This window comes from Ananas comosus, linkage group 12, assembly GCF_001540865.1.
Source record: "Ananas comosus cultivar F153 linkage group 12, ASM154086v1, whole genome shotgun sequence".
Lineage (NCBI taxonomy): Eukaryota > Viridiplantae > Streptophyta > Magnoliopsida > Poales > Bromeliaceae > Ananas > Ananas comosus.
Window position 1 is genome coordinate 5,930,020 of NC_033632.1, and position 18,804 is coordinate 5,948,823.

Here is an 18,804-nt window from a genome sequence, read left to right on the forward strand (position 1 = left end):
CCGTGTTGCCGCCGCTAGTGTCAGCAGAGATGTGGACGAAATAGGAGAGAGGAGTGCGATTTTGGTTGGGAGCAGTGGAGGAGAAAGAGAAAAGCGGGAAGAGAAAAGGATGAGGAAATGGCGAGAAGAAGGGAGACGAAGAGAGAGAGAGAAATGAGAGAGAAAAAAGAATAAAAATATGTTGTTTAGTTTACTATAAGTTCAGACTTAATTTACAAAATCTCAAAAGGTGAATTATTTTTGTAAAAATATAAAACCAGTGAATTTTTTTATAAAAATTGACCTTTTTAAAATTGATAAAATATTTTTAATATTATTTTTTTAAAAAAAGGTATACAAGTAATGGTTGGAGGAAGGATTCCCATGGAATTATTCTAAGAAAGAATGTATTACGCAATGTTGCACATGGTGTTCCTTTTACTGATTTGATGTTATGTACGTGGACCACTTTAAAAGAAATATAGCTTAGCAATTACTTTAGCATTTCCTTTTGTCTTTTCCTTTAATTGAATCACAAGGAATTATTTTTTAAAGGCTAAAAGGTAAAGCACCACTCTTTTTGGCTTTTCTTTTGCATCGTATTCCTGTCAAAATTTAGATGTAGATTATTTTTTATTTTCTATATTGTATTTTGTTTTTAAGACATTACTCAACTGTTAGCGTAAGTGGCAAAAGACTTGATGATTGGTATTCGAGGTCCCAAGTTCGAATCCTAGTTGATGCACATTTCTATTTAAGTTTATTTTTAAATGAAATAAACGAAATGGGTAGCATGCTATCTATCTCTCTCTCAAAAGAAAAAAAAAAAANTAAACGAAATGGGTAGCATGCTATCTATCTCTCTCTCACAAAAAAAAAAAAAAAAAAAAAAAAAAAAAAAAAAAAAAAAAAAAAACACTACAAGAATTTTATATAAAAACTGTTTAAAATATTAACTAAAAGTGATAAAATATATATTCAGCTCATTTTTATATAAAAATAAAATATATAAAAATAATAAAAAGGTAATTGAAAATAATTTGATAGAATCTTTCAATAAGCCTATCTTGGAGATATTCTTTTATATTGTTTCTACTATTTAACCACTGTTTTTTTAATTAAATTGTCATATTTGCCTAAAATAATAATTTTATTAGCAATAATATAGACATTGACGGAAAAAAAAGTTTACTGATACCTATAAAAAATAAAAATAAATCTAAAATACAGTATAGAAATTAATAAAATATAATAATACAACAGAATTTTTGGAAAAAAAAAGTATAATAGCAAATGAAAATTATATTAAAGTCCAAGAGTTCGGCTACTATACTATCGATAGTACCAAGTGCTTAATGCTATCGAATTTTACGCCGTTAGATCTATCTTTTTGATTATTTCTACCCATTAAATTATACTATTTAACCAACTACTCCATCAATCCTAAAGGACTATTATTATTCTAATCGTCCGTCCCATCATTCAAAGGTTGAAAACTTAATAGTACTAATGACTTTGTGCTGGTACAAATATTCCAGCTTAATTCTAAAGTACATTATAGTGGAGTTCAATCAAGCCGAAATAAAATTTTTAAAAGATGTACCACCTTCCCTACAGATACAAGAATGAAAACCAAGCTCATACTATGCTGATAATAACGATCAGCCGCTCTGACTGACTGGTATCGACCAAACATATAACATTATAAAAAACAGAATACGACTTCACTCGCATTCACAGCAGCCGACCCAAGAGAGTCAAAAGAAACCGACGGAAAAAGTCCCTGAACCATCCTCACTATTCTGACTAGGGGTGGCAATCCAGCTCGCTGTTCGCGACCCAGCTCGTGTTCGGCTCGAAATGAGCTCGAGATCGAATCGCTCGTTTAGTAAACGGACCGAACACGAGCTGAATTTTTCGGCTCGTTTAATAAACGAGTCGAACACGAGCTGGAGTCAGCTCGCTCGTGTTCGGCTCGATAACAGCTCGAATACATATATTTTATATTTATATAATTTATTTAATTTATATTTATATATAAATAAATAATTATATATATAATATATTTTTTTTTTTCTTATTTAATTTTTAGCAAAATAAAAATATAAAGGCGAGCTCAATTATAAAAAGACTAATTTATATATAAAGTTTCAACTATTAGATCAAAATCTAATAGATAAAATTTTATATATTTATTTTTTATATATATTCAATCTAATTTTTTTTAATTTATTGTTCGTTGGCCAGCTTGTGTTCAGCTCGTTTATTAACGAGCCGAACACGAGCTAAATTTTTTAGCTCGATACTTTAACGAGCCAGCTCGTGTTCGGCACGTTTACACCCCTAATTCTGACTCAAATCCTTATACTTTTCACTTAAACACTTTTCAGTACTAAACATTCACAGGTATTGCACTACTATATGTTAAACTTTATAAAAAATTAAGATTTTATCTTTTGCCATGATTTCAATTTCTATATTCAAATTGTAGACAACGATTCTTACTCGTGGTTCATCCTTATTCACAATCTGCAAAAATGCAGAACATTTCGAGTCTTACTCTCTTATCCTCGAAGACGGAACCGTCATAGGAATTAAAATTAGGCGGAGACTCCCGAATATCCATTATATATTTACATATAACTTAATATAAAAATATTATATCACATCCATCCATTAAGGACGTGTCCAAATTATCCTAACCGTTAGATTTACCGTATCTTTATAAATCGACTTGAATAGACCGACCATATTTTTATAGATTGCCTTAAATAAATCACATGGACTGCATCCAACACTATACTCTCTGACCAACTTTAGAAATAAAAAAAAAAAACAAAAAATCACTCTAAATGACAATTTTACCTCTTGGCCTTAGAGTGATCCTTTATTTCAGTTCACTTAATAAAATAGAGTTAAATAAAAGGTCCTTCACAATAAGTGTTTGATTCTTCTACGAATCAAGCACTTACGCACAACATATATAGAAGATTAGAGACTACAGTATTTAAATGAAAAGTACAGGAACCAAGTCAGGACTTACTACCCAAAACGCTTACATCTCCGACGACAAAACACAATGCACTGAACTCGCATATGCATGAGTTGGTGAATTTGTTTTCTATTTCTATCCACAAGAACCCGGTACAATCCGCACTTCTGCAGTTGCCGCTCATATATCGGAACGCTAATCATTTTCTCTCTCAATTTTGAGAAACATGTTACGGAAACCAAGCAAGTAGCTTAATTCATCCATGATTAACAGAAGAAAAAAGAAATCGAAGAAAATTTACAGATATCAAGAGGAGTCGCAGCACAAAATTCACTCATTTAAGAAAAGAAAAGAAGAGAGATCAAATAGGGCAGTATAGCTCGATCAGCGCCCAGGTGGCTGATCGACCACAACACAAAAGTGCACTTCAGGGCTCACTGCACTTACCGCCGAGGCCTGAGAAACAACCACCGTATGGAGGCCGCTCTCGAGGCTAGCATTGTCATCACTTCCCGCGCTCGAGTTCGAGTTTTCGGACCGAACTGGGCGTAGCAAACCCTGTAAACGCACTAGGTAACTCTGCCCCGCTGGTTGGGACCTCGCGACGTACCTGCATAGTCACAAGTTAAAGACGAAGTTTGAGGAATGTACAGGGAAAAAGATCGGAAGTCCGGTTAATAAACTGTAGATGCAAAATGTTAAAATTATATATAAAAGGTAATTACTGTATTCAAGAAAAAAGGGCAATGCTGGAAATCCATTATTGGGCTGAAGTATCTGTAAGAAATTCCAGAATTTGTTTTGATTAAATGAATAAAAATGTATAACATTAAGAACATACAAATGCAAGATTCCTTATGCAATTATCTAATTTTCGTTGAGACTATAAAATGTTTGAAAGACAATAGAATAATTCATTTTGACTAAAAATAATTCATAAATTGCTTGTATTTGCTGGTGATTTTCTTTCTAGCATCCATGGATTAGCGAATAACTCAACAAATATTTGTCCAACTGGAGGTTTACAAACTTTTCCAAAAGTAGAGACTTTTGTAACCATGCATACCTGGTGGCGGTGGCTGTCGTCACCTCGGTCGTGGTGGAGGGCAGCCGGTCGGATTCTGGACGGAGGTTGGAGAGAGCGCTTAGGTCAAGATTGGGGAAGACAGAGCATCGGCATCTAGGGCATTTTACGTTCAATCGTAGCCATTGGTCGATGCACTCCACGTGGAAGTTGTGAGCACATGGAAGGCCTCGAACCTGCTTAAATAAAAACAACTAAGATTAGGGCGTGCTTGACCCGGCTAGAGCTTCCGCAATTGGTTTTAATACTGTTCAAAGAAGTGCTAGATAGCTTTCTTGTTAAAATCTTATCTGCAGCTTCCTGCAGTAGCAGAACTAGAAGCTTCCAAAAGGAGCTTCTGTTGTTAGGGCCAAAACTGCTTTCTAGTTTCCCACTACTTTAAACCATTTCACTCGAATGCCTAAATTTTAAAAGCTTCTGCTTTCCAAAGTAGAGAAGCTACTCCAAAAGCCAACCAAAGCAAGCACTTAATTCACAGGAATGAAGGATTCACCAAGCCATCAAAAGTTTGAGAACTTGTTCCAAACGTTTTAAGTTCCATGGACGTTTCAATATTTATGGCAGCATGATCAAGTTATTATAATAAATTAGCAAAATGAAATTAAAATGAAAATACCTCGTTGCCTACACGGAATTCTTCAAGGCAAATAGGACATTCACTGCAGTCGGTCGGAACAGCTTTCAACCGGAACTTTGGGAGCTCTTGAATAAGTGCCTCAACAGCTTCTCTCTATATTTACAAAGCTTCTCAGAAACCTAAAATAAGTAAGTCTATTGCAACTATAGTTGGAGAAAATGTAAGAAAAAGTAACATACAAGCCATAGGGAATTAGGGATATAGAAAACTAAAAACAAATGGTTTTAGTGATCGATAATACACGAAAATTAAAGGATGACGCCGACACTAAAAATTTACCTCAGTAACTAAATATAACAAAATTCTAGCACCCTATCCAGTGAAATTAATACCTGGACCAGGTCCACTACATCAGCCTTGGACTGCCCATCCCATCTCTTCTTCGTCCCCTCCTCCTGCTGAATTGAAGCCTTTCCCAAATCAAAAAGTAGTTCTGTTCAAAGTAGCGTCGACTGAAAATAGAGAGAGATAGAGGGAAATGGGCTGGGCAGTCCACGGCTCATGCGCTGGACAAGCTCAAGGTAATAATTTCTCATCCAACAGGGTTTTGTCATCGTATATGGCTATGTGCTATGGACCAGGGGATTCTTTTTTGACATCTTCATACACCATTATTAAGTATTTCCAGAAATGTTAGCCAACAAAAAAATATGAAGGAAAAATTGAACCAAAACGGTACAAAGTACGAACAAAAAAGGAGAAATTTACCTGTGCGTAACTAGCCATTTATGTATGTCCTTGCAAAATCTGAAGCTTTGTATATTCTTTCAAGAACTTGATTTCTTACTTATATAGTCTTATATTTACAAAAATGAATCTCTTCAAAAACCTTTATTTAATATAAAACTGACTTGCCCCATGGATTGGATGATTCCCCAACTTAAACTAATTGTAGTTCTGTAAGAAACTGCAATTTCCAAAGAAAAGTACCAATTTAAAAAGTGTGTAAGGACAACTCTTTTACAGGGAAAATCACCTGGGTCGGTGTTAAATAGAGACCAGGATGATACGCAGTATCTTGACCCATTGCTCTCAGTTCCTGACCAGCGGCTTCAAATGTCCAATCAGGTACACGAATCATGTCAACCAGAACCTGCATAGATCATAACCAACATACCTATCAAATAATACTTCTATTCATTGAATAGAAATATATGCATGACAGATTCATGAGAGAGAGAAAAGAGAACCTTCTAAGAGTAGAATCCAAAACACATATTACATTCCTGATTTACAGTAAAAGTTAGTTCCCATCGCACTCAATGAATCCAACATACATGACTTAGTGAAGTGCACCCTTTCTGCACAAACAGAATTGTACTCTCTGAGACGTATGGTCTTGTACTCACCACGCTCTTCGATCTTTTTTTGAATGCAGCCACAGATACCCTGTTATCTATTATAAGTACTTCCAGATGATGACAAGAACCAGGGATTGGGGGATCGACGTTTCCTTCCTTTTTGGACTAAAGTGCAAAAGAGCCCCATAAATTTATTGCAATTACCACTTCTCCCAGTGAACTTTGAAATTTAATTTTTAGACCATTATCCCCTCTCCACAATCAAGTATTTGTTGAAAAATATAACAAATACTTGATACTACATAAAAGTAGTGAAACGGCCCTTCTTATTCCCCAATCCCTTTATTTCCTACTTCCAAAGAATTTTTCCATGTATAACTGAATGATGGCTAACAGAAGCAGCCACACTGATAAGGGATTAAAATGAAATGTAATATGAAGGTCTCTAACGCTCAGGGAGGAAAGTCGGGGGGAGTGCATTTTAGTTTTCTTTTTGTTTTTTTTTCTTTTTCTTTTGAGAATCATTCTTCAACATGTGTGGCTACAGTTCAACGTGTTGAATGAATGAACGTACAAAATTGCCCATACAGTGGTGCAACAGATTAGAACAAGTATGCATAATCGATATGTATCTCCCTACAAGATTATCTACAATTGTACATAATTACACTTTAAAAATGTTAGCTAAGACAAGACGATATACAGGCAAAAGTTCCATATTTAGCACTTACAAGGTTTTCTATTCTTTTAATAAGTTAGTATATATATGGTCTTGTGCTTTCCAGTTTCCAGAGACATTCAGACATCATTATACGACAAAAGTTCTTAAAAAAAACGTCTTTGAAACTAGAACCAAACCTAGAAAAAGGTGTTTGGTCTTCTTTTAATTATAAAATTGTTTCTGTAACTTAATGTGGATTTTGTAGAACCTACAGATGCGAAGGCAATCCATTAAGAACCCTTACCCCATATTCTGAAATTGGAATTCCCTGCTGTGCCCGCAGCACTAAGTGTGCATTCCTTCGAGTTAACCACTGAAAAAAGGAGGGAAAGAAGAAACAAAAATCCAAGTAAAAACCAAAACAAAATACAGATACTTCACAACATAACTTAGCATGTTTAATGTAAAGAATCTGAATATGTTAGCTAAATTTGAACTAGCAGTAAATGACAGATCACAAACCTTTCCTGCAGAAACACATGCAATACAAACAAGTCCACAGTAGCTGAAAAGCAACCATATAAGAAAGCCCCATTTTTGACCTTCCTCTGGTAACTGCATTCATTAGAAAACTACGCATTTGAATATCTATACAGGTGGGCCTATTTGAGACTACAAGGAAATTGAGCACAAATTTACAACATAAGAACTTACACAACTCCTCGCACTAGTAAACCATAACGTTCCAATCACTGTCCAAACCCATAAAAAGGGATAGAGCAGAAGAACAAGAACTGAAAGAACCACAATTCTACCACAAAAACGTGCATATCTCTGCTGCCATCCAAGATCTCTGTACAGGCATTGTTCAAAAAGAGGGGAAGAACAGACCATTGCAAGTATTAGAAGCATTAGGCAAAAAATCAAGTACGGTAGTACAACAATGGAAATTATATAATTAAAAAAAGGAAAACAGTGATCATTTTAGCAAGACATAGATATTCATTATAACTCTGATACATAATCAGTAAGGACCTCAGTTGATATATGCCTTGGAAACAGACAAGTTCGACACCACTAACGATATCTGTCATTCAAGTCCATACGTAACTGGTGCACTCCGGTGTTAGTAGGTCAGGTTAATTTGCATTGAGTTATTTATTTTAATCAATAACTTGGTTGCAGCCTAAAAACAAGTTTAGATCAAGTCTAGACCAATGTCTAATGACTTTTCTATTATTTAGGTTTTCTGGATGGTGTTTATGAGTTTATCCATTTTTTGTGTGCTAAGGAAGAATATGGTTTATGAAACTATTCAAATATAGGCTGTAGAGCAATCAGTGTAGACACATTGTATGGAGCCAAAAGAGCCTTATCTAGTTAGTAAGGTAAGGGCTTTAGGTTTATATTTGGGTAGACAATCATGAAACTCAAATTAGGAAATTCTCGATTCTAGTACAAAGTAAACTGACTAGAGAAAAATGAAACGATACATAAGAATCATAATGACATGAGAAGCATCACTGGATATAATGCATCTAATAAGCACCAAACAATGCATTATGATACCAGAATAAGTTAAATATACAACTTCAATCCATATGAAAACACAGCTTTGAGATAAAGAATAGTCCCAAGCTAACTGTCTTTGAGAGTATAAGCTTAAACCCGAAAATAGATTCCCTAGGAAAGTTTCATGACAGTTTACCTTGATTTTGGAGTTACCGGTAAAATCAAGAAGCTCCAGCCGCTTTTAATCAGTTTTTCTTTCTGTAATTTCTACTTGTACAGATTAGCTCAATCAGATATGATTACTAGTTTCTCAATGAAACCTGCTTGTTTCAGCTAAAACAAACATAGTATGTAGATTTGACTTGGCTTAAGTAATATTGATCAGTTTCAAATGAAACTGAGATTATGGCTTATGGGCATTAGAAATAGAGCACTTCAAATCATCCAAGTTGAGCCCTTGAATTTATTTTGGATGACAAATGTGCCCTATAGACCTAAAATATGTGCAATTTATATTATAATTTATCCATGAACGTCATATAGTTTTTAGCAAGAAAAAGTGTTAATCACTTTCTCTTCATTTTGCCCTCATGGCTGTCGTTGTTGGGCCTCTATCTGCTAATACTGGTTATTTGCATAATTATGCCTCATAGAAGAAGAAAACTCTCAATAGATCTATAGAGTAATTTATCTTGCTATATCATTCAAACCCCTCAGGGACTAGAACAAATTATGTAATCGCTACTTGGTTGCAAAAAAAACCAAAACTTCAACCTCTGAGGTAGACAACATTACCCAAGAAATGGTTTATTGGATATTGGTTCCAAAGTGATCTCCCTTTTAACCAATTTGCCTCGTGTTCAGGATTTTGAAATCATTTAGTGAAGAACTCTACTCAGATTAATAGCAAATAAAGTTTATAAACCCTTCCAAATTCTCTACTGTTCAGTTTTTGCTTCAAAGAAGCCTCGAAAAAGCTTGTAGGAGGATGATGATTTTCCATTGGCGAATTTCCATTTTTCAAAGCTCTAACTGTTGAGTAAAAAGCATAGAACTCTACCAAACACATTAAATCAATGAAGACAATGCAATTTAAAAACCTCCCAATGGCAAAAAAAATCCCCGAGAAATGCTTGCGCAAGAACAACACTAAAACCTGAACAAATCTAAATAAAAAATGCTAATGTACATAAGACCGAAGCAAGGTCCACGACTATAAGGGATTTATGCAAGTTCAGCTTTGGATTTTTAGGTAGCAGCTATTGCCTTTAAATGTCAGTTTATATATTAAAGATGCACAATCTTTGCAAATTTGAAACCAATTGTAAATGAAATTTTGTTTGGTCGTTTGGCTACTATGATGATGTATACTCTATACATCAGATGGCACATGAAAATCGAACCGAAAATAAACCCTCAGCGAACAACGGAGAAAGATGAGAAACAACATAACGAATGAGCCTATGGAAATGGGAATAAACCATTCATATATATATAGAAGCCAGGTAAGGAAAACCGAATAGTGAAAATAAATATATTTTGCTCAGACTCCTCCGACCATCGAACATTATTAGATTGGCGCCGAAACCTGGCCACTCAGTACTGGAGATTGAGTTACAACCGACATGTATACCGAAAGCATTCTTAGCCCAAATAAGAGCAACTGGTTGATTAGGAAAAAGGCCATCCAAAGTGCCCCTACCACCAGTGAAGAAGTAGACCAATTGGTTGCCTATGAAGTAGGCCATCCAAAGTGCCCCTATCACCAGTGGAGAAGTAGGCCATTGAAAATGCCCCTATCATCAACCAAGAAGGCCCGGCACGTTCTCAATTATCGCAAGTATCTCACATTCAAGGGGAAGGTCATCATAGCATGGGACAAAAAGAAGTGAAGAGAAACTCTGGAAAAATAGAATGACTGGACTAAAAGCGAGGAAAGCAAAGTACCCCAAAAGCAACAAAACATTATCACAAACCACGCCGATCTTAATTCAACATATGCAGGAGTAAATCAAAATATGTCGCATTAAGAATTCAACATATTGAATTCTGAACCACCTAGCCGAAATCTGAATTCAATATGCTGAATTCAACATATTGCCTAGCTGAATTAAGCTGAATTCAGAATTCTCGATGGAATTTCGAATTGTGTTGATGAATTCTGTATCCCACGCAATTGCCAAGCTTATATCGGAGACCATCAACTAAACAATCTCAGCAGTCAGATGATCTATTGCACATGATAGTAATCTTAAGCATAAAAGATAGTACTTAAAATCATTTAATTTGACATTACAAATTTGAGCACACTGAAGAGAAAAAATTAAATACTAAAATCAAACTGAAAAGACCAGGTTGCTAGTTCTTTTTTTCGAACGAGGGCTAGGAGCATACTGACATTCAATCATTTCACATACTAAATTTCACCAATAGTCTTATAGAATTCAGATTACTGAATTCCAACCGGTTGATATCTAACATTCAAGGAAGAAATAAATCCTAAAGGCTTGTAGGATTGTTGAGGTAGAGAAAATAAATTAAACCAACTAGAAAGTTTATGCATCTTGAAAAGAGCTTGACATTGAAATAAAACGGCCGAGAGACGGAAGGGAAGCTCAAATTACGTGTCATAGTTTAAGCCCAAAGTACATACTGCATCCTCTTGTAGAAATGGGTAACACTTAAAACCACACGATCTAGACACAGAATTCAAAAAACATGCCTGGTTCCCCTTTAGGAATGTTGAGGTGGAGCAAGCAAATTAAATCAATTGCAAACTTTATGCATCTTGAAAAGAGCTTGAAACCTTTAGAGGACTAACCAACACATAAAATCAAACAGCCTAGGCACGGTAGGGAAGGAAGCTCAAAGTACATGCTAAATTTTAAACCCTGTGCGCACCATATTTTACAAAATAAAGGATAGGACGGAAGGAGCCGACAACACATGCCAAAAGCTACAAAGTTTAGCATACAGTACAAAGATTATTTTACAAATAAGGAAAAAACGAAGCATTATAAGCTATGAGAATCAACTCCGAAGTACAAAAAGAGCTGAAGGAAGACCCGGACACCTAAGAAACACTAAAGGAAAGGGAGAAAGGAAGCAGCAGCAAGAAGCAGGCGCAAGCTTGCAGTACAGTATGAAGCCTAAGGAAGAAGTGCAGGACTAAGAAGCTGACTGTGATTCAGAGGGGTTAGTCGCCACAGCAGTTTGGTCCGCACGAAGGTGATTGATGGCCGCATGATATTCGTCAATCGTACGGCGCATTTTCACGTGCTCATCTATATACCTCACTTTTTCGGCAACAAAAGAAGCGTAACAATCTCTCAGAATACTGTGTTCACGCTTCAATTTATTGAACTGCCCAAGGAGGTCACTGTATTGTACCGTAACATTATCATACATACTTTTATACATTACGCAGTCATCATAATTTATATCTTTTATATGCAGATCAAGCTCAGCCTTCATTCGCTGGATTGCCACACGGGCTGAATCATCCTTTGCCAGGAAAAAATCAGGGGATGGAGCACCCCAACAGCGTGCAATTTCAACAATCGCCCCACTGCATGCAATAGGAAGGTCTATATACGCTACGAACCAGCCTTCAGCAGCGACAGTTGCAACACAATTAGGCCCAATTTCTCACAAATTTCAGTAATTTACTAAAAGAGAGCTAAACAACCGACATCCTAACAACTGTAGTTAAAATGAAAATCGGAGAATGAAGCAACCAATTTAGAGAAGACCACTTATCAAGCAATCAATAGATCAATAGATCGATCCAATTTTTTTCAAAAAAATTTGTCGAGTATAAGGGTGCGAGCAGATGAATTGGAAAATATCAGAAGGCACAAACGACAAAATATGCTTTCTTCCAACTGAAATTTACATTAATAGAGAGTAATAGGGTAGACCTCCACCCCTTGCTTTGTTTTCTTAAAATATTTCTTAAGTATAAGGGTATGAACAAGGACCTTAGAAAGCATCAAAGCGATGCCATTCCTTAAAAAGATTTGCTTCGTTTTCTTAAAATATTTCTTAAGTATAAGGATATGAACAGGGACCTTAGAAAACATCAGAGTGATCTCATTTCTTAAAAAGATTTGTTAAGAGATTGCTGAATTATGTATATCATAATTTAGAGCGAATAGACTGAGCCACCACTCACCAAAAGGACCGAGAAAACAAAAGTGTAGGAACAGTAAGGAAAGCTGGGCGCTGAATAGGCCACAGTAGCGGACAACCTAGAAGAAAAGCCAAAGTAGTGACATCAGCCACTCCAAATTTTCTGTAAAAAATTATATAAAATCAATTATCCAAACCTTGGGAACCAAGGCAACCACCTCAAAGTGCAGAGAGTATTATAGAAAGGCCTAGTAGAACACCAAAAGCACAGGGGATTGACTCCTTTCTCTAACAGCCAACGGAATCTAAAGCAAACCTTCTAAATGGAGGTAGAGCGTGGAGAGTCTCACGGGAGGAGCTACCAGAACACCAGAAGTAGAGGGATCAACTCTATGAATAGGGTCTCAAAAGCCTAAAGTCTGTAAATGGAGGCAACCAATTCGTGGCATCTCTGTATAGATGCAGGGATATTTATAGGCTCTTGCTGCAACTAGGGAGCGAGAGGGGGATGGGGATGTGGGAGAGTGGGGATGTGGGGCAGGTTGCCTTGGGGGACCGACCGTACCACCACGGGATGAGAGAGGGATGAGGGGAGAGAAAGGCGACGGAGTAGATCAGAGAGTGGAAAAGCACCTATCGTAGGTGAAGGGATCAAGAGGCCTACAGAAAGTTGGATAGTGCAATAGGCTACAATTATTAGGCACCACAAACACTATGGGCATGAGGGAACCCACACCCGGTGGCGGCGCAGAGGAAGGGGGCGAAGCTCGGGCAGGCGAAGGGAGAGGCGTACGCCAAATTAGATTGTAGAATAGGCTGTAATAATTACGTACCATAAACGTTATGGGTATCAAGCAACCCACATCCGGCGGCGGCGGGGAGAAGGACGACGATGCCCATCGCAAACAGAGGGGAGTAGGATACGGCGCACGTGCGGAGAAGTACCACGATGCCCATCGCAAACAGAGGAGTTGGGGTATGGCGCACGCCTGCGGAGCTAGGCCTCCTGCCACGCCGTGCGCCCGCACGTACGGGGGACCAACAACTCTCCGCATCCTGCGGGATCTGCGAGGGTTAGGCGTGCGACAAGCCATACGCCGCACCATTGGAGGAGAGGGGGAGAGAAACGACGGTTCGGGAGACACGGGGCGGGCAACACGTAAGCCCGCCCAGTGATAGTGAGAGGAGTTCGGGAGAGAGGGATCGGGAGAGGAGGGGTTCGGGAGAGAGGGTTCGAGAGACGGGGGCGGGCGACACGTAACCCTTCCGAGAACTCACGTTTTAATATATCTATAGATTTGGTTGATCAACAAACTGGAAAAAAAATGTTTAAATTCAATCCAAAATGTATATGCAATATAAGCGCCAAGTGGCATTCCTCTTAAATTCTATATTTCATACAGGTAGCATTAGGTTTCACTAGAGACTATCAAAAATTAAGATACATAAAGAAACAACAGCAAAGCTTGAAGTACTTACAAGCCCATTCCAGCAGCAAGTCCATTGTCTACAAACATCAAAAGCCGGAAAATGAAGACTGTTGTGTAGTCAACCTGAAAGCCAAAATCATCTCTTAAGTTCACACCCAAGGATCGATTAAAAACCAGCTAGAAGCTAAAGCTACCAACTGCTTTAGAAACTTACCACAATCCATATATGCAATGGATGCATGCAAAGATGGAACTTTTTCCAGTTGATCGAAACAATAATTCTAGCATGATACAGTCAAGAAGTACATCCTCACCAAATTCTGACTCTCAAAATGAAATGGGGTGAATTGCACTGTTTGTTCCTAAACCATCTTTGCGAGTTTCAGTTTAGTCCCTAAATCTTAATTTTTGTTGCATTAGAGGGCTTGAACAATCAAACCCATCAATATTTATTGCCCAGAGGGATGGTAATTTGATTTGGTATGCCTAGTCCTTGTTCCTAAGCCCGTTAAGTTACATGTGCGTGTTGTTGAATATAAATATAAAAAAACCGTTCTCTAAAAGCTTGAGCTTTTAGAGATAAAATGGTTATTTCACATTATCTCACATGATATTAGAGCAAGAGGTCTCGAATTCGAATCTTACCAAGCTCCTAGTCTCATTTAGCTTCCTTTCATTTAATCAAGTTCCTGCCTCTATTAACATCTCAAACTCAAATGTAAAGGAGAGTGTTGAATATAAAATATAAGAACACTGTTCTCTTTTATGCAGACATGAGGGGAAGCGCTCAATATAAAATATATAAACACTATTCTCTTTCACACATGCCAAAAGACTTCTTGATTTGCAGGATTAATGCCTTCAAAAGTCTTTAGAAACCTTAATTAGTGTAGTAATCATAAAATATATAAACACTATTCTCTTTCACACATGTCAAAAGACTTCTTGATTTGCAGGATTAATGCCTTCAAAAGTCTTTAGAAACCTTAATTAGTGTAGTAATCATGCTATTATCGTTAAAAACAGCAGCTAACAGGTTTAGAAACAGTGACTTGACATGTCACTTCAGATTTTCATTGGCTCAATTACACCCTACAACATTGCACTTTAGTGTCAATTTTCTACACTGTACTATCTTTTTTTTTTTCAAAGAAACCATTCAATTATTGTGTGCTGATCAATCTATACACTGTACTTTGGGTTTATTTTCATTTGCTATGTGTACTACTTTCTTTTTCTAAAAGATATCAGTAAACTATCGTTTTCTTGCCAATCTCTTTAGTACTGTTGACAAATCTACTGTTTTGGACAGAAGCTAACAACTTTATTATGAGGTACGGCTTACATAGCAAGGGGAAAAAAAAATAGCCTCCAAGATAGATTCGCCGAAACCCTCTATCAATGTTATTTTCAAGCTATTTCTAGATGTTTTCTTTTTCTTTTCTTATCAAAATAAGCCAAATATATGTTCTGCTACTTTCAACCAATGTTTTCAATGAAATTGTTAGCTTCAATCTAAATTATAGATTTATTTTTGTACTGTAGAGATTGAGAAAATTTGATAGTTTAGTAGTGCTATATATATATATATATATATATATATATATATATATAGAATTGAGCTCTTATGCTTTTAAAAATATCAAGTCATTGGTGCTTGTAAGCAAGGATTTAAGTGTCGTGGCACGGGGTCGTGCCGAAAACTTGTCGGCACGGTACGGCACGGTGCGTGCCGGTCAAAAAAATTCTTGTGTGCCGATACATAATAGCATGAAATATTTATTTTCTTTAGCAACAAAATATTATAACTATTTATTATGTCTTTTTATCACATCTTTTGAACTTTATTTAGGAAATTACTTACTAATTTAAAGAATAGAGGGTTTTGAATTGTGCCATCGGCACGGAGTTTGTATCGTACTGGTATCTTGTTGGCACGGTACGACACGGTGGATACGGCCTATGCCGACGGGTACTTAAAACCTTGCGTGTAAGTTTTCGGCCCTTGGATTAAGGGATGTGCGGTTAGGATGATGTGGGCCCTCTAGGGTTGAGTGGGTGGTTGGTTGAATAATATGATCTAACGATTGAAAATAATCAAAGGCGTAGATCTAACGGTAAAAAATTTACAAGCACCAAGTGCTTGGTGCTTTTACAAGCACCATAGCCGGACTATATATATATATATATATATATATATAATTGAGCTATAATATTTTTAAAAGTATCACCCCATTGGTGCTTTTAGGTTTCTAGCCCTTGGATCTACTCCTTAATTACTAATAGCCATTGGATCAAACACTATTCCATCTACCACCACATACCACTACCTACCACCATCATCACAACCTTACATTCCTCCATCCAATGGTTAAAAACTCAAAACCACCATCTCATTGGTGCTTTTGAGAGTATTCTAGCTCAACTCTCTCTCTCTCTCTCTCTCTCTCTCTCTCTCTCTCTCTCTCTATATATATATATATATATAGGCTGAGGCTACTATACTCTTATGAGTATAGACTTCCTGTACTCATAAATTTTTAACCGTTGATTGATGGGATGTGTGGTTAGGATGATGATGGTTCCCACTTAGAATGATAGTGGTCCCCTAGGGTTGAGTGGGTAGTTAGTTCAATAGTATGATCTAACGGGTGGAAATGATCAATAAAATAAATCTAAGGGCCGAAAACTTATGAGTATAAGGGGCCAAGGGGGCCAATACTCAAAAAAGTATAGTAGCCGAACTATATATATATATATATATATATATATATATAATAGAGCTACTATGCTATCGGAAGCATAGAGGATCTGGTGCTTTCGATTTTTTGGCCGTTAGATCAGCCCCTTTAATCATTTTTAATCTTTGGATTAATACTACTACCCTGTGAGGACCACTCAACCCTAGGGGTACTACTCAACCCTTGGGGGACCGCAATCATCCCAACCGTATAATTCTTAATCCAAGGGTCAAAATATCGAAAGCATCAAATGTTCTATGCTTCCGATAGTATAATAGCTCTACACTATATATATATATATATATAACAGAGCTACTAATAGTGGTAAACAGCTCGATTTACTACTGATTTATTTTCGATGATAGAGTTTCCAAATAGACGATCGGCACGGTTGAACATGATCTAGATCATGTAAACTATCTAGAAATCAAATTTTATGCATTTTCAACATTACTAACTGAACAATCAAAGGACCACAAAATTTGTAATTTTAATTTCTGGTCGTTTTCTCATTGAACAGTATAGAAGGGTCTAAAGTAGCTGAATTTTTGTTAGAATATTCTTTAAACTAATTCAAAACAAGATCTAGACTCAAAATATTGAATACAAAAATTATATTATCATTTTTTGAAGGATATTTATTTCCAGCCCTTCAGTTTATGTCTACCTGATGGACAAGAAAACAATATCGAAAAAGCAAGAAATTTAATTTTCAAATAGTTTAAATTGTATAGATCATGTTCGACGGTGTCGATTGTCGATTTGAAAGCTCTATCATAGAAAATTGATCGGTAGCAAACTGGGCCGTCTACCACCGACAGTAGCCCAGCTCAACAGTATAGCAAATGAAAAAAAAAAAAAAAAAAAAAAAAAAAAAAAAAAAAAAAAAAAAAAAAAAACCACCACCGTAGAGTAGAGTATAATTAAGCCATTTTGGCTTCTACAAACAAATAAAGGAAAGGGCAGGACTAAATTTGAAATGTTTCTAAAATTCAAACCATCTAATACAACAAATCAAGTTTAATGACCGAATGGAAAACTCAATCGATACTTAGGGACTATTTATGTGATCTAGCCCAACAAAAAATTTATAATTAAATTCGAAGGAAAGGAAAACAAAAGGATACACACTGGTAGCAAGCATCGATAGGAAGAACCCATCGTACCTATATTTAAAAAAAAAACAACAACAACAACAACATCAACAAAAGAGATACAGAGGAACTAAAATTGAATATGATTTTATCTAAAATTAGCAAAATCGTGAATTCAAACATACCACTTGAAATCGATCCCTCTAATCGCCATGGAACCTAGGGTTTCTTCACATAAACCCTAGATCCGCTCGAAGAATCGGATCCATTTGGGGGAATTGGTTATCGAGGGGAATTGGAGATCGAGAGATCGAACAAACCCTCCAGAGACGGGCTCGCCTTGGATCGACCAACGAGGCTCCGCGAAGTCTCTAATCGGAGTAGAGAGAGAGAGAGAGAGAGAGAGTGCGTGCGGTGGGGGAGAATAAAGGCGTGAGATGGCCGTTACTAGTGGGAAAAAAAAAAAAAATGTCATATGTCATGTTTTAAAAAGAATCGAGAAACTGACGCTCCTAAAGAAAGTGACAAAAGATTTGATGATTGATATCTGAAATTTTAAATTTGAATTTTAATTGATTGGTATTTTCAACTAAGTTTCTTTTTTAATAAAATAAATGAAACGGATAGGCGGGTAGCGTACTATCTATCTCTCTTAAAAAAAAAAATTTAACGAGTGACCTGATAAATATCTATAGACTACTATTAATATCCATAACTTTAATCCACATGGAATATATTTTTTAAAAATTTTGATTCTGCTTCTCTCATTAAAATGGTTCTTTCTTGTTTGTTGAATCAATTTTTTTTTTGCTTAAATTGGTTCAGTATTTTCTTCTTATTTTTTTTATTGAATCGGTTCACGGTACCTTTTTTTTTCTTTTCCTCTCTCGACTCTTAGGCCCGTTTTATTTTTTTATAATTATTTATTTCTTCCATCGTGTCTCTTTCAAACCCAACACTCTCCATGCCTCTCCGCCTTCTTTAGTTACCGCATCTTTATCTCCCTCACCTTTCATCTCTCCATCTTCTAATGACGTTTCAATAATTTACACTTTTTTCTTTATTTATAGGAACTATTTTTCATTTAGGGATCAATCTTCTTTGCGATCTAAAAACAACGAATAGCAGAAGTGGTAACAACAGTGGCTGAGGAGGCGGCAGTGGTGGACATGGTGGCAGTGGCGTAGAGTTCCATCTTCTAGACAATGTTTTGGCGCTAATGCCCACGGATCCCTACGAGCA

General features: G+C 36.4%; 1 protein-coding gene across 6 annotated transcripts; it reads right to left on the minus strand.

Moving 5' to 3' along the window:
* LOC109718197 (E3 ubiquitin-protein ligase SIS3) lies at positions 2,910-18,011 on the minus strand. Of its 6 annotated transcripts, none has more exons than XM_020244277.1 (12): positions 17,748-18,011; positions 17,596-17,634; positions 13,942-14,008; positions 13,777-13,850; positions 7,369-7,507; positions 7,177-7,269; positions 6,959-7,027; positions 5,669-5,785; positions 5,025-5,087; positions 4,672-4,785; positions 4,038-4,231; positions 2,910-3,581 (listed from the first exon to the last, which is right to left on the minus strand). In XM_020244277.1, exons 1-12 carry the CDS (start codon positions 17,774-17,776, stop codon positions 3,356-3,358), a joined length of 1,224 nt encoding a protein of 407 aa, XP_020099866.1. In that variant the 5' UTR covers positions 17,777-18,011; the 3' UTR covers positions 2,910-3,355. The 6 variants fall into 6 exon arrangements, with proteins under 6 accessions (XP_020099866.1, XP_020099865.1, XP_020099864.1 ...); XM_020244276.1 differs by having other exon boundaries at positions 5,025-5,090; XM_020244275.1 differs by having other exon boundaries at positions 5,025-5,102.